Source organism: Hyaena hyaena, unplaced genomic scaffold (assembly GCF_003009895.1).
Source record: "Hyaena hyaena isolate Hyena2069 unplaced genomic scaffold, ASM300989v1 scaffold_823, whole genome shotgun sequence".
NCBI classification, from domain to species: Eukaryota; Metazoa; Chordata; class Mammalia; order Carnivora; family Hyaenidae; genus Hyaena; species Hyaena hyaena.
The window spans coordinates 855,417-870,373 of record NW_024081456.1 but is presented as its reverse complement, the minus strand read 5'-3'; the positions used below and the strand labels follow the sequence as shown (position 1 = coordinate 870,373).

At 60.2% G+C, this 14,957-nt stretch overlaps 1 protein-coding gene across 1 annotated transcript; it reads left to right on the top strand.

Moving 5' to 3' along the window:
* Positions 1–9,263: 9,263 nt before the first annotated feature.
* LOC120221981 (major allergen Can f 1-like) lies at positions 9,264–12,697 on the top strand. The gene is made up of 7 exons (XM_039219679.1): positions 9,264–9,353; positions 9,674–9,801; positions 10,147–10,217; positions 10,652–10,762; positions 11,501–11,596; positions 11,771–11,797; positions 12,597–12,697. The coding sequence occupies exons 1-7, from the start codon at positions 9,264–9,266 to the stop codon at positions 12,608–12,610; spliced, it is 537 nt and encodes a 178-aa protein (XP_039075610.1). The 3' UTR covers positions 12,611–12,697.
* Positions 12,698–14,957: the final 2,260 nt, after the last annotated feature.

Genomic DNA, 14,957 nt, shown 5'->3' with positions numbered 1-14,957 from the left:
TCCTAGAAATAAATAAAACATTAAAAAAAAAAAAAGAAAAAGAAACTCAGCTAAAAACCTGGTAAGAGATCTGCATATGCATTTTACCGCAGAAGATACACGAATGGCCAAAGGCACGTGGAAGGGACTCAGCACCACTAGATGGCAGGGAAATACACATGAAAATCACAGCAAGACACCCCCTTACGCCCGCTAGAATGGCATCAGTCAAGAAAATGGGCAAACACAAGTGATGTCGAGGATGTTGGGAACGTGAGACGATCACATGTTCGGAGCGGGAACGCGAGATGGTGCGGCCTCCATGGAAAACAGCCTGCCAATTTCCCAAATAACTTAACAGCATTGCTGGATGACCCGGGAGCCCGGTGCTAGCACGTACCCGACAGAGCTGGAGATGAATGTCCGCACAGAGACCTTTACAGATGCTGTGGCGCATTCCTCCCCGAGCCCCAGAGCAGAAACAACCCGCATGCCCCCCATGGAGGATGGCTACATAGACGTAGTCTGTCCCCATGATGGAATGTCACATTATTCAGCCGTAAAAAGGATCCTAAACCAGCCCCGCTGCAACGGGGCTGGATTCTGAACACGTGGCACTGGGTGAAAGGCCACGCAGTGTAAGAGTTCCTTGTTTGAAATGTCCAGGGAAGAAAATCCACAGGCTGCCCTCCGGGGGCCGGGGTGGCTGGGCATTGAGGCTGGGAACTGATGAGGGACCTTGTTGGGGACGTGGGAATGTTCTCAAACTAGATTTTGCTGAAGCTGCACGACCCTGAAATGGAATAAAAACCACAGAATCATACAAGTAATACGATGAAGTCTAGCGGACGTGACGTACGTGCTGACAAAGTCATTACAAGGCAGCGTGACCGGGAGCCGTTCTGTCCTGTAACCGAGGCAGAGGAAGAAGAGAATTGAGAAATAATTCCAAACCTAACCTGGCAGTTCGATCAGAATGTCCACACAGCCGGCACCTGGGGCAGGGTTCAAGGCGAGGCGTGTCACTCAGGAGTCACAGCAAAGTCACCAAACCAGCCTGGTTCTGGGATGGTTCCCACTGCCACCCGCAGCCTCTCCCCCGCCCCCCAAACAACAAAACCGAAACGGAGAAAGCAGACACAACCCTGTGCACTGAGATGGAGCGAGCTCTTGTCTTTCCAACCGGCGGCGAGGTGGTAGCTGTGGACTGACCTGGCATGTCGCCGGGTCCCCCTGGCCCTGCTGCCGCCGGGCGGTCGGTGCCTGAGGCTGCGAGCCAGGCACCGGCTCCGCTTCCCCGCCCCACGGCCAAGCCAGCTGGAGCCTCGCGCACGCGGATATTGATGCTGGCCCGGGCGCGCGCGGTGACGGCAGGATTGTTTGAGCGCGAGGACTTTTGAGATGAGACTGGTCTCCGGAGCTTTAAAGGTCAGCTGCTCTGGCTTCAGGGCTACATCCTCTTGCTTTGTCCAGGTGCCTCCTTCCTTGTGGCTGGAGGCCAGCAGTGATGGTGGCCTGTGCAGACCCCCCACGCCACCACTGCTGACCCGTGCCCGCCCATACCCGTCTGTCCCTGATGCTTGCACCCACCCTCTCCTGCACCACGGTGCCCTCACCGTGCCCACCCATGGCAGGGCTGTCCCGACCACAGCGCCCACAGCAGGTGCCGTGCTCCGCCGCATGCTGCTGGCTCAACCTGGCCATGCATCGGCTCACGTGGCTGGAGTGTGAACTTCCGGAGGCTTCCGCGAGGACCCCAAGGGCCGGGAGCCCCCCGTGACTCTACTCGAAGGCCCACGAGCTTGGTGAACCCTGGCGGGGCTCCTCTTGTGGCTCTCAGATGTCCTTGGCTTGTCTCTTCCCCTGTCTCCCCGGCTGCTGCCAGAGCAGTTACTGACCAGAGGATGGGGTCACGGTTAGATCAGCCAGGCTCACCGTGGGGATGGGAGGGCGGCCAGCATCTGTGAGGACACCGGTCCACGGAGATGGGGGAGGGTGGAGGCAGGTGAACGGTTGCTGGGCCTCCCGCCAAGTGCCGCCAAGGGCTTTGTCGAGCCCCCGACTCTAAGCCCACTAACGTGGCTCCTGCGTGTCCAGCAGCCCAGGGACCGTGCCGGCCCATCTCGCTGGCCTCTCTGATGCCCAGGAAAGCCTGAAAAGGAGTGTTCAGCACCCCCGAGGAAATGCCCAATGGCCTCAAGGGACATGGTGGCTGCAGACCGAATGGGGAGCAAACCAGTAGAGGAGAAACCGTGACATAACTGGGTTACCCCCAAATTCAATCTTATACCTGACGGATCCCTGTTCAAATCCCTGGGGTATTTTTGAAGTGGTGGTGAGATTAAAGACAATTTACATGTTTTCTTAAAACATGGATTATATTTAATGCAAACAACCTTTTTAAACAATTCTGATAATACAGCTGCCCCTTGAACGACATGGGTTTGAGCTGAGTGGGTCCACTTGTAACCCGAATACTTTTCAGGAAATACAGTCCAGTGCTGTCAGTGTGTTTTCTCTTCCTTGTGATCTTCCTCCTGACACTTCTCGTCTGTGGTCCCCCTACGGTAAGAACACAGTAGATGTGCACAGAACAGGCCGACTTCGAGTCAGTCGACTGTTTGGGTGATCAGTATGGCTTCCAGTCAACAGCAGCCTTTCGGCAGGTCAGTTTTGGGGGATGTCAAAAGTTACACATGGATTTTCGATTGCTCAGGAGGTGGGGATGGGTACCCCAACCCCATGTTATTCAATAGCAAACTGCACAAAAATCAGAAGAGGCTGAACATTTAAAAGTAGGAGTTAGAATCTCCCTTGTTCAACCCCCACCCTGAGGGCAGTCTTTCTTTTTTTTTTTTTTTAAAACTAAATATGTTTTATTCATGGAAAATGTTTCAGGGAGAGGAGCTAGATCACAGTTGAGACTGGTTCAACTAGGAATTCTCTTCAAGCTAANTTTTTAAAACTAAATATGTTTTATTCATGGAAAATGTTTCAGGGAGAGGAGCTAGATCACAGTTGAGACTGGTTCAACTAGGAATTCTCTTCAAGCTAACCTGAGTCAAAGCTTTCATTCTCCCTCCTCTAAGAATAGTGGCTGGAACACCCAGAATTTAAGTAGGTCTTTTTTTTTATTTTTTTTTTTTATTTATTTATTTATTTACTGAGGGCAGTCTTTCTATTAGTACCTGGTGTACAGTAGGGCCACCCCATAGGCAACTGCAAACAAGGGCTCAAAAAACCAGAAAGGGGGAGAAACGGGAAAGTGTTAAGGGGGGAGGTCATGTAGACCTCAGACCTCCCTCTGGGGCACTGGCCCCCTTCCCACCCTCGGGCCCCACCACCCCCTTCCACGAAGGGGGACAAGAGACACAGCTTCTCTGAGATCAAGGCCGATGGTACCTGCGACCCTCCAGGAAGGCTGGCTGGCTTGCTGGGAACCTATGGAAGCACGGGGACAGAGCTTCCATAGAGTTTTGTGACACCGTGACATGTGACACGTGCATGCCATTTGGTCCAGAAATTCCAAACCTCGTGTACACAGATATCCATGTTTGCGGGTGAGGGAGGCCGTGTTTTCCGTGAGGGACACGTCGATGTCGTGGGAGCAGTGAGTCAGGGACACCTTCAGAACCTGGCGCACCTTCGCGGCTGGGATTCTGGGTGCACTGGCGGCGGTGACCGTGCCGGCGCCTTCCTGCCGCCTCTGCGTGCGCCTGGTAGCACGACAGAGTCCACCCAACAGTTAACATGGTGACTCTATGTCCGCACGCGTCTTCAGGGTTAAAAATAGCTGTTTTCTTCCTGCATTTGCTAAATGATGGCAAAAGACCGCCAAAGGGCACCGAGCAGCCCCTGTCCCGTGGCCGGCCCTTGTTTCTTTGTCCGCCCCCCACTCCACAGGCTCCCGCAGCCATGGACGCGGCGGGCAGAAGCGGCTCATTTCACAAGCATCTACCTGCATCTCTGAATCTTTCCCAAACGCAAGAGGCTGGCGCTCAGCCCGGCCCCGGGAGGAGCTTGCCGGGGCCGCCGGGAGCATGGAAGGGTGGCGAAGAGGGCCTCCCCCCGGGCACTGGCCTCGGGCGCCGGGGACATCTTCAGCTGGGGTGGAGTCCGGGGGGGTTGCTCGGAGGTGGGAGACTTCAGGGTGGAGGCTGGGGGTGCTGTTTCCGCCCGGCTGGGCCCGAGGTTCCCGGGGCAAACAGGGCCTGTTTTGTTCCGTCCCCTCCTCAGCGGCCCCTGCTGGAGACGCCTCCCTCTCCACTGCTCCTCCTTGCTCACGAGGGAAGGCACACAGATTGTCATCTGTCACTGGAGGTATAGGGACGGTTACTGGCCCTCAGCGCCCTGCTCAGAATGGCCCCAGCGGCAGAGGGAGGTGTTCAGTGACCCAGGGATAAGGTCAGCTGAGGGGTCGGCGTGTCCGTAACGAGGCCCCTGCTGGTGGAGCCTGTGCCGGTCAAGGCCGATGGGGCACGAGCCGCATGCCGAACACGTCGGGCCGACGCGGCTCCCAGACAGTGACTGGGAGGGGCCCGCCTTCGGGTCCATTGCCTGGGGTCCGCCTCCTCGGATGTGGGTGTGAGGAGCCCGAGAGGCTCCGCGTGCCCAGGCAGTGGCCTAAGAAGGTTGGCCAAGCCTCCCCCGGTGGCCATGACCACGGGCGCTGACCCTGCAGCCGAGTCAGGAGGACATGGATCTAGGTGGCCTCCAGGCACTGTTGGTGTGACATTCAGCGTGACACAGAGCAAACAGTGGTACAAAGGGTTCTGTGTTCAGGTAAGCCAGGGCCTTGCAGGAGCTCAAGGTAAAGAAAGAGCCGGAACTCAAACATGGCGTGACCTTTTCTGGAAGCAACCGCTTGGCAAACGCCGGGCCCTCTGGAGGCGGCCCTGCTGCCTGGGGCCCTGAGATCAAGTGCAGGCTGTCTCGTGCCAACTGGCTGCAGTGGGATCAGCTGGCCTGAGTTCAAGGTTCCTGTTGAACCCCGTCCCGAAGGAGCGCGTGACCCAGATAAGGGGGGATGGGGAGCCGAGTGGATCTGGTGACGTGGCCCCTTCGGCACGCCACCACCAACCGTGACACACGGTCCTGCACGGATGGTGCCATGGGGCGGCACGGGGCGGCCGTTCTGGGCTTGGGGGCGGCAGAGGCCAGAGGGATGCACGGAGGAAGATGGAGACAGACCGGCCCGCACTGGGCATGGAGCAAAACTAATACAAATTATTAATCTAAATTAGATAGGAGGGTAAATATTTATTTGGAGTGAGGGTAAAACTCCACAAAACTGCACCCTAGAAAAGCTGAGTACCAGGGCGCCTGGGTGGCTCGGACGGCTGAGCGTCCAGACTCTTGACTGTGGCTCAGGTCATGAGATGGAGCCCCGTGTCCGACCAGGTGCTGACAGTGTGAGCCTTGGGATTCTCTCCCCCATCTCTCTCTGCCTCTCCCCTGCTCACACTCATGTTCCCTCTCTCTAAAAATAGACATTTTTAAAAAATAAAATAAATAAAAATGGAAAAGCTAAGTACCACACACATCACCAAATCCAAGGAAAACCGTAAAAATGTCATCAGTCCCTACAGGCGCGTCTCCAGAGAACGTCACCGACCGGTGCCTCCCAGCTGCTGCTCCCATGACCGCTTCCCGTGACTTCGACTTTCTGTGTTTCCTGTGGCAGGAAGAAAATTCAGACTCCGCCCCAGTATGGGCACCAGAATTCGCTCGTCACTGCTGGTGGCGGGACGTGCTTCTTGTCCCCACGGTAGGGATTTGGCGCCGTAACAGGAATCCTGATGGATTCTACTTGGTGTGGTTCCCGTCCACACGGCCTAGCAGTGTATGGCGCATTCACACGGGCCGTGTTATCCGGCAGCTGCAGATAAATGCAGAGGGGACCTGCATTTAGATGGGACTTCGATGGGAATGACTGCTTACAGGCGTCCGCAGCAGGGCGCGGAAGACCCAACAGACTGGCCCTGGCTTGGTGCACAGCGGGCTTTCCCTCCCCTCACTCCCACCCGCTAATCTTCAGTGCTGTGACCTACAGCCGACACACCCGGTGGGGACCCCAGCTGCATCAGCACGGAGGACAGTCGGGACGTTCCTGAAAGCCAGCACCACAAGGGGGAGCCAGCAGAGCGTAGCTCTACACTAAAGGGACCGTCACACCATCCCACTGAGCCCCAAACTGCCCGTGCGCCCCCCCAACACCACTGAGAAGCTTCAGCAAATGTACAAGTTCTTTTTTTTTTAAATATTTTATTTATTTCTAGGAGAGAGACAGAGAGAGAGAGACAGCGTGAGCAGGGGAGGGTCAGAGAGAGAGGGAGTCACAGACCAAAACAGGCTCCAGGCTCCGAGCTGGCAGTCAGCACAGAGCCCGACGTGGGGCTCGAACCCACGAACCGCGAGATCATGACCTAAGCGAAAGTCGGACGCTCAACCGACTAAGCCACCCAGGCGCCCCAGCAAATGTACAAGTTCTTATGACCAGGGAGCCGTTCACCTGCACGAGGCGGGGGGGGGGGCCTGCAGGGTCCGGACGAGGCCGCAGAGCCTTGGGGTCCCGGGGCTCGCGTGTCTGCCGGAGACTGCCTGCCGCCCTCCTCGGGGGTTCAGGCCCCGCAGCCGTGGACGAGAATTCCCACACGCCACGTGCTAGAGGCACCTGTCCGCAGGCAGGGCTCTGCGGTGGGATCTCCCTTCGTCCCCCCCTGCGTGATGCCGAGCGCCCCCCCTCCCCGGCTGCCCCTTCTGTCCGCCGCCCTTCACACCCTTTGCCCACTTTCTCTCCAGCGGCCGGTCTTTTTTCTAGTTCCTTGGCAGGAGCTCCCTGCACAAAGCCCGAGCTTGTACACACTGCGAACGCTTCCTCCTGTCTGGCTTGCCTTTACCCGTTGTATCTTTCCAGCCTCTTTTAGGATCTCCTTTTCTTTCCGGCTTTCCAAAGCTTGGGTTTCGTAGTTGGGCCTCGCCGTCTTCCGGGAACGGCGTGTGCGTGGTGGCAGGCGGGGACGTCGGCTTACGTGCCTCCTCCACGTGGTGGGGCCCGTTTGTCCAGCACCCCCAGAGGTTCTCGCCGCCTGCCGGGTACACCTGCGCTTCCGATCCTGCCCGGCTCTGTTCCCGGGCCACCTCCTCTATCTACTTGGTCTGTTGGTGTAGCCCTGTGACGGCGGCCTGGTCTCTGAACGGCCACGGCTCCTTAGAGACCGCTAGGACCCGCCCGGGCACGCCTGCCACCCGCACGTCCCCAGAAGTTTTCAAGCTTTCCCTTAATCTACATGTTTGGATTTCATCATCTTTCTGATTTTGTTCATCAGCCTTGCTAGGAGTTTTTTTCAACGCATTTTTCCCACAGCCAGCTTGGCTGCCATTGGTTTCTCCCAGTTTAAAAATATCCCAGGGGCGCCTGGGGGGCTCAGTCGGTGAAGCGTCCGACTTCGGCTCAGGTCATGATCTCACGGCTTGTGGGTTCGAGCCCCTTGTCGGGCTCTGTGCTGACAGCTTGGAGCCTGGAGCTGCTTCGGATTCTGTGTCTCCCTCTCTCTCTGCCCCTCTCCTCCCTTTTTCAAAAATAAATATTTTTATTTATTTACAAAATATTCTAGTTCATTAATTTCTGTCCTTTATAATTTTTTGGCTTTTAACTTCTTTGGGCTATTTTTCTTATTTCTTGATTTAGACGCTTAGCTCATTTGTCTTCATTGTTTTGTTGCTGTTTAATAAACACACCCAACGCTCTAGACGTTTCTCTCTGGACGTCTTTAGCTGCACTGTCTTCGTCCATGCAGCTGCTATAACAAAAGCTCCCGTGGCAGATGCTGCTTTCTCTGAGCCTTGAGGCTGGAAGCCCGAGATCACGATGCTGGCAGGTTTGGTGTCTGGTGAGGGCCGTCTTGTGTGTCCTCACCCGGTGGCGGGGTGAGGCAGCCCCCTGGGGTCTCTCTGCAAGGGCACCACTCCTATATCTGGGGACCCCACCCTTAGGACCTGCTCGCCCCAGAGGCTCCTCCTAAGAGCATCACAGAGGGGCTAGGAATTCAGCAGAGGAACGTGGGGGCCACAGCTCGGGACCTCACTCTTGACACCCAACCTGCTTATAGTCTTTCTCAATGTTCTGTATTTTTCATGTGATTTCCTCTTCAAACCACGAGCTGTTTGGGAAGATTTTTAAGTGTGGATTTTCTTTACACACCACTCTGTTCTTGCAGCCAGAAAGGGCAGATTCTTTGTATTGTTTCTTGAAATGTCCCGCGTCCCCTGGTATGTGGACAATTTTTATGACTCTTCCGGTGCGAGTCTTTAGCTGTGGGGGCGGGACTTCCTCATCCTGGTTAGGAATCTTCTGCGCCCGCCCAGACCTTCGCGCCTGCGTGCCCCTGCTCCCGACAGCCAGGCGGTAACGTCTCCTGATGGGACTGTGAGCTCTTGCGACCGTTTGGCCTTTTGTATTTCGACACAGCCTGTCCTCAAGTTCATGACTACGGTGGTGGATTTTGCTCCTTCAGCTGTTTGGATGCTGGCTCCCTTTACATCCCTTCTAATGCTTTTGCCTTAAATTGTGTTTGGTCCGTCCTGTTCTGCTGTGACGCACGGGGAATCGGACGTGATGTCGCCAGATCAGGGCGTCATGTCTCCGTCGGCCGCGTTCCCCTGCCTCCTGAGGTCGCGTGTGCACATGTGTGTGTGCACGTGTGTGTGTGCATCACACACACTCCTATTTCCGCTCGTCGCTCATGGTTTCCCTTTTGAATCTCATCTGTCACTGCTCTGCACGGGTGCCCACCCACACATCTCGCCATGAGTGTAGACGACCCCTTTAAACACACACACGGTCATGTCCACACAGATCCTTCTTTCTCGATGCTGAATTTGAGGCCAGGTAGCCTGCCCCAGGGTACGGGAGTGTCCGTGAGGCCGAGCCCTAGGCTCTCTGGTCGAGCCCGCGGCCTCTCCCTGACAGCCGGCGCGTCAGCCCGGGCTCGCTTCCCTTCCAGATCCCATCTGCTCCTCAGTATCTCTGGCTGGCGGCACAGGCCTGACAGGTGCGTGGCGGTTACCCAGAGTCGTTCAGTCCTACAATAATGGTGTTTTATCCACCTCACTGCAGAATTGGCCACGGTTGATGGCTGGGAAGGGAGTGGTAGACTATCTCTGCCAAGTCTCCTGGGGGACCTGGGCCGTGGAGTATAAAGCGTGGCTGTGCAAAGGGCCGGGACAGCCTTTGGGAGCCCCAGTGAGCACCTACCGGCAGCCGTGAGCACACACGCCCGGAGATGAAGGCCCTGCTCCTGACCATCGGCCTCGGCCTCGTCGCCATCCTTCAGGCCCAGGACCCCCCAGCTTCGGGCAAAGACACCCCGGATGTGAGGCTCAGAGGGGACAGGGTGGGCGGGAGGGGGCACAGGGAGAGGCAAGGCGTTTTAGGGTCAGGCACGACCCCGCCCCTGAGGAAACGGTCAGACGGTCAGCGTGTGCCAGAGGAGCCTGGGGGCAGCTGTGGTCCCGGCGACCTGCATCGGCTGGCTGCTGGCCCCAGTGCCGGGTACTGGCTGGGGAGGGCAGGGGGCCAGGATGCTTTGTGCCTCCAGCCCCGGGGTCGGGGAGAGCCTGGGGCTGCAGAGGGGAGGGGGCCTGGGGGGGGGTGGTGTTGGGCTGTGCCCTGAAGAGAGGGGTCCCTGTCCAGGTGTCAGGAAAGTGGTACCTGAAGGCCATGACCGCAGACAAAGACATCCCCGTGAAGCCGGAGTCGGTGACCCCCATGACCCTCACCGTCCTGGACGGGGGCAACCTGAAAGCCGAGATCACCTTTCTGTGAGTCTCAGCCGCGGTGGCCTTCACCCCCCTCGGTACCCGCACAGGCGCACGTGCACCGGACCACGTGCCGTCCCTCTCCGCCCCTCACACTCGGCTCGGGGCGGCTGAGAGGGGCCGCTGCCACGGAAGGTGCCTCACTGGGGGGCACCTGAGCGGGGAGGGCCCCCGACGCTGGGCTGGAGGGAGGCCCCACGTGGGACCCTGTGGGCTCTGAGGGGCAGTACCGGCTGGGGGGGTGGCACGCCCACGTCTGGGACTTGGGGCGGCAGACCCCAGCCGCCCACTCGGCGCCGGCGAGAGGGCCCAGCCCAGGCAGCCTCGCCACGCGGCTTCCCGTTCCAGGACAGACGGTCAGTGCACGGACCTGCAGCTGAGCCTGGAGAAAACCTCCGAACCCGGCAAATACACGGCCTGTGAGTCCTGGGGCCTCCGCGGGGCGCCCCCCCCCCGGCCCCCAGGGGAGACGAGGCAGCTGACGTGATTCCAGTGGAGACTCCCTCCCAGCCTGAGAAGCCCCGCTCCTGTCTGACCCCTTAAATGCCTCCCGCCTCCTCTCCTCAGTCAGTTTGCCTTACAGACATGAGCCCTTGACCCCAAGAGCTGGGTGTGACAGACTTGTCCCGGGGGGACTAGCCTGTCCCGTTATGGCTGTGCCCGTGTCAGGGACGAGGCTGAGCTCCCCACGCCCCAGCCTCTTCAAACCCTACAGCCCGGAACCTCTCCTGACCCAGCGTGTGGGGGGCTCGGGCCCGAGTGTGGAACCTGGGGGGCCCGGGGCATCTGGGAGCGCGTGGGGGCTGGGCAGCCCGCTAAGCTGGACCTGCATGAGCTCTGGCGCTTTCCGCAGACGGGGGCAAGCGTGTCGTGTACATCCGGAAGGCGCCGGTGGAGGAACACTACATTCTCTACTGTGAGGGCGAGCTACACGGCAAGCAGATCCGGATGGCGAAGCTCGTGGGTGAGGCTCACACCCCCCGGGCCCGCAGACCCTCTCCTTCCTTCTCCTGGGAGGGGCCGCGGCCGGTCTCCTTCCCCTGAAGGGACACACTCATCCCCGTCCCCAGAGCTGGGGACTCTGGTTCCTAGCCTGGGTCTCTGCAGTGGAAACCTAGGAAGAACACAGGGACTCGAATGTCACAGACGTCACTCGAATGTCACAGACGTCACTCGAATGTCCCCTGCTGTGCCTGGGGACAGCTCCACCTCCGGGGCTCCCCCGGGGGTGGAAGAGCACTGTGTGCATGGGGGCCGGCGTGGGAGGGAAGCCCGCCTGCCGGGCTCCATTCCTGGAGAGGTGGCTCAGGGAGGCGTCGGGGACTCAGCACCTTCCCTACCCGGGAGGGTCTCCTGAGGGCCCCCCGCGGCCCTGAGCTGTAGAAGGTCAGGGCAGTGGGGACGGCGTGGGCCCCAGGACCTGAGAGGCGGGGGCGGCTGGCCCTGAGCCCCCGGGGGACCCCTGGTGGGGTGTGCTCATGAAGAGCGTGTCTCGTTCCTCCTGGGTCGGCGGCACGGACTCCAGACTCCCGCTAGGCGTCCACAGCGTCCCGGCCCCGCCTCTCCGGCCGCGCTCCCCTCCCGGCCCGGGGCCCCCGGTCCAGCCCGCACGCAGGTGCGGGGCTTGCGCCCAGGCTGGGGGGCCACGCCGGCGCCGCCTAGTCGGGGCCCTCACCCTCGAATCTCCCGGTTTCACCCACAGGAAGAGACCCTGGGAACAACGAGGAGGCCTTGGAGAATTTTCAGGAGTTCTCAAGAGCCAAGGGATTGGACCAGATCTTCGTCCCCAAACAAAGCGGTAGGAAGACAGCTCCGCCCGGTTCTGCCCGGTGACACTTTACAAGGACACACGGCATCTCGCTTCGGCCTTGTGCTCTCCGGGGCGATCGGAAGCCTTGGCCAGGGAGGGGCCTGGGGCGCCGACTGACTCCCTGCCGTCGTCTGAATCGTGTGTGTTTCCTTCTGTCCACAGACACCTGCTCCCCCGGAGGAGATCAGGGTAAGTGAGCGGCTGCAGAGGACGCCTGGGAAAATCACCCTGGAGTTAGTGGGGCTTCAGGAGGCCATCTGGTCTGTCCCCCCCAGACCTCCCCACCCCGGGCCAGGTGGGGAACTTCCTGCCCCTGGGTCATCCTGGCACCGGGCAGAGCCTGCAGATTCAGTCTCATGGAGTGAGCCCCTGGGCACTTAGGAAACCCTTCCCAGTGAGCAGGTGGGAGGCACACCTCCTGACACGCCCGTGCTCCGACCAGCAGGTGTGACCTCCCTCCTCACCCCTAAATAGTCACTGTGACTCTGTTTACCCAATGACTTGCTTAAAAGATTCAGAGATGCGGCAGCCACAGTCGGGACACTTCACCTTTCCTGGGTCTCTCGCTGGAGTTTTAGGGACTTGCCTCAGGGTCGCCTGCCCAGGCGCTGGCAGAGTCTGAATCCAGAGGGCACCCCCCTTCCTCCTTTGCCCTCCCCCATCCTTGGACTGAAGCAGGCTTGTCACACGTTCACACCCGGCCTGGGAGCCTTGGGGACAGTCCCTGGGAAGCCCTTCTGATTGTTCAGTCCAATGGCTGAGCCCCCTGTGACCCCCGACCTGCACCCCACAGCCCCCCCCACAAGCCCCCCTCCATCCCACAGTGGCTGCCCAGCCTTCCCCTGCACCCCACAGCCCCCCTGCATGTACCCTACAGTGGCCCCCATGAGCCCCCTACACCCCACAGGCCCCCCCATGAGCCCCCTGCACCCCACAGCAGTTCCCCGGCCTTCCCCACCCTGCCCTCACTTACACTCTCTCCTTCCAGGGCCGCAGGCGTGAGGACCGGCTCCACAGCAGCCCCGGGGCGGCACCACCAGGACCCTCTGTCCTGCGGGACGTGGAAGGAGCCCCCCCGCCCTCCTCGCCCCACCCCTCCTGCCTCCCTGCCCCCACCCCTCTCCTGTGCCCACATAAAGAGCTTCTGCAATCACTGCTGACCGTGCCTGTGTGTGTGGGCCCTCGGGTGGGCTGGGATCAGGGAGGGTGTGCAAGCCAGGCCAGGAGGGACGCGGGGACGCGCCGGTGTCCTGGTTCTGGGCGGTGGTGCGGCGGCCCAACGGGCAATGGGGTGTGGGCGGAGGCCTGGGGGTGCGGCTCTGCCCAAGGGTCCTGGGGGCTTCCTGCGGGGCCGGCGCCGCGGAGCTCGGGTTCTGGGTGGTCTTCGGGCTGGGGCTGGGGAAGCGAGTAAGAGTTGTCAGGCTCAGAACAAGGGGGAGAGTCCACCCCAGGTGGGGGTTTGCGGAGCCCCCCGACCCTGAGCATTGGTCTGTACCCAAGCCGCCTGTGCAGGGCAGCAGGGAGGAGGGCGGGGACAGCAGCTCAGAGCAGGGGTGGGGCTGGGGCTTGAGCTTTGTCAGGGCCAAGGGGGCCAGGCCCTGGTTGTTAGGCTGCCACACCCGCCCCCCGCCCCTCCGTCAGCTCCCTGGAGCACAGCAGGTGCGCAGATGCTCCTTCGGGGCTCTAGAAGGTATAAACGTTCCCTGAGGACCCAACACGGTGGAGCAAGACAGTGACATGAGAGGGGGAGTGGCTACTCGGCTGGGAACTTGGAGGGTGGCCGGGCAGGACCAGGCAGGGGCTGCCCTGGGGCTGGAGCTGTGGGGGCCGCTCTGGTCACGCTTGTGGGGGGGTGCTGAGCTGGGGTCCGGGCTCCCCGAGGACCGGCTGCTGACAGGCTCAGGGGCCCCCCACGCACCCGAGGGCCTCCTTGTAGTGAATGCTCTCGAGCTGGCTTGGGGCCTGGAGGGCCGTCTGGGCACGTGCGGTGTCCCGGCCGCCCAGCTCTCCTGTCCCTCAGGGCACGCTTCGTGGCATTTCTGTGGCTCCTCAGGGGGTCTCTGCGCGCAGCCCGCGGCTGGGCTGTGGCTGGAAGGCACCCTGTCGGCTTTCCCCCCCGACCCCCAGCTCAGGGCCTCCGCCTCCTCCGGCTTCCTGGGCAGTCCCAGGCCGCCTGCGGGGGCTAGCGCCTGGTCCCGGGGTGTTGGGGGAGAGCATCAATTTAAGACACTGTGTCCCTGGGGACCCCCGCCCCGTGGGGACAGAGGACGTGCTGCTGACGCAGCTCTGGGCCAAGGCTCTGGCATGGAGGGACAGCGCGCCGGGCTCCTGACGGTCCCAAGCCTGTGCCCTCAGACTGGCTGGGCTGACGGGCGGGTTGGCGCCTCTGCCCAGGCCCCAGGCATGGGGAGCCCGGCCCGCAGCACAGTGTCGCCTGCACTGACCCTCCTCCACCTGGGGTCACACCAGAGCCGCCCTCAGCACGGCCGGAGCCTCAGCGAGACCTCGGAGCTCTGTCCTGGGAACAGCGGGCTGGCCCCCGCGTCCCTGTGGGGAGGGGCATTTTGGGAGAGGGGGTGTCCCTCAGACTGGTGGTGAGGAAAGAAGAAAACCAGTGGCCGGGCCTCAGGGCTTCCGAGGGACCCGGGGACCCACAGGGACCCCAACACCCCCACTCGTTCTGACCGCGTTTCCGCCCGCCTGCAGGCTCTCGGCTTGTGAACGGGGCTGCCTGGGGCTACAAGCACACTTGACCCTGGGCATCTGCTTGGAGCTGGTGTTTTACCCCAACAGTAGAAGCCTTTTCCCCGGACAGCCATTGTCCCCTCCTCCTCGTAAGTGCCGGTCGACCTGTGTGTCCCACACAAACGGTCAGGTGTCACCCCCTCCCTGTGATGCTGACGCCCCCCAGGCAGTCCCTGAGCTGCCTGCCGCTCTGTCGCCCACAATCCTTAGTGACTACAGTTTTGCTTTTATTCGTGAAGCGTATTTCAGCAGACGGGATTCTGAGTGGGTTCCTTCTTTCAACGCTCTGCGTCTTCTGGCCCCAGGCCCTTCCTGGTAAAATGCCGCTGCCTTCCCGATGTCACATTGGCCCGCATCTCAGATTTCACATTCGGTTTTGGGGCTTCCCAGTGTCCCTCCCTTGGGGGTCTCTGACCTTTTGCATCCATCCCTTATGGTTTTTAAGAAAATGCTACCACTTTCCTGTTTCCTGTACCGACTCTCCTTCCTGGCCCCCCACCCCCCACCCCTCCTGGGAGGCAATTACCCTCGAGTTGCACTTTTTGATGTCATTTCACTGGCCCCCCGAGGCTGTTCTTTTTTTTTTTTTTTTTTTTTTTTTTTT

Excerpts from the sequence above, each read along its gene's own strand:
- LOC120221981 (XM_039219679.1), top strand. The coding sequence starts at position 9,264 with ATGAAGGCCCTGCTCCTGACCATCGGCCTCGGCCTCGTCGCCATCCTT. Across the intron at positions 10,218-10,651 it reads ACCCGGCAAATACACGGCCT|ACGGGGGCAAGCGTGTCGTG; the intron begins GTGAGTCCTGGG and ends CGCTTTCCGCAG. Across the intron at positions 10,763-11,500 it reads CCGGATGGCGAAGCTCGTGG|GAAGAGACCCTGGGAACAAC; the intron begins GTGAGGCTCACA and ends TTTCACCCACAG.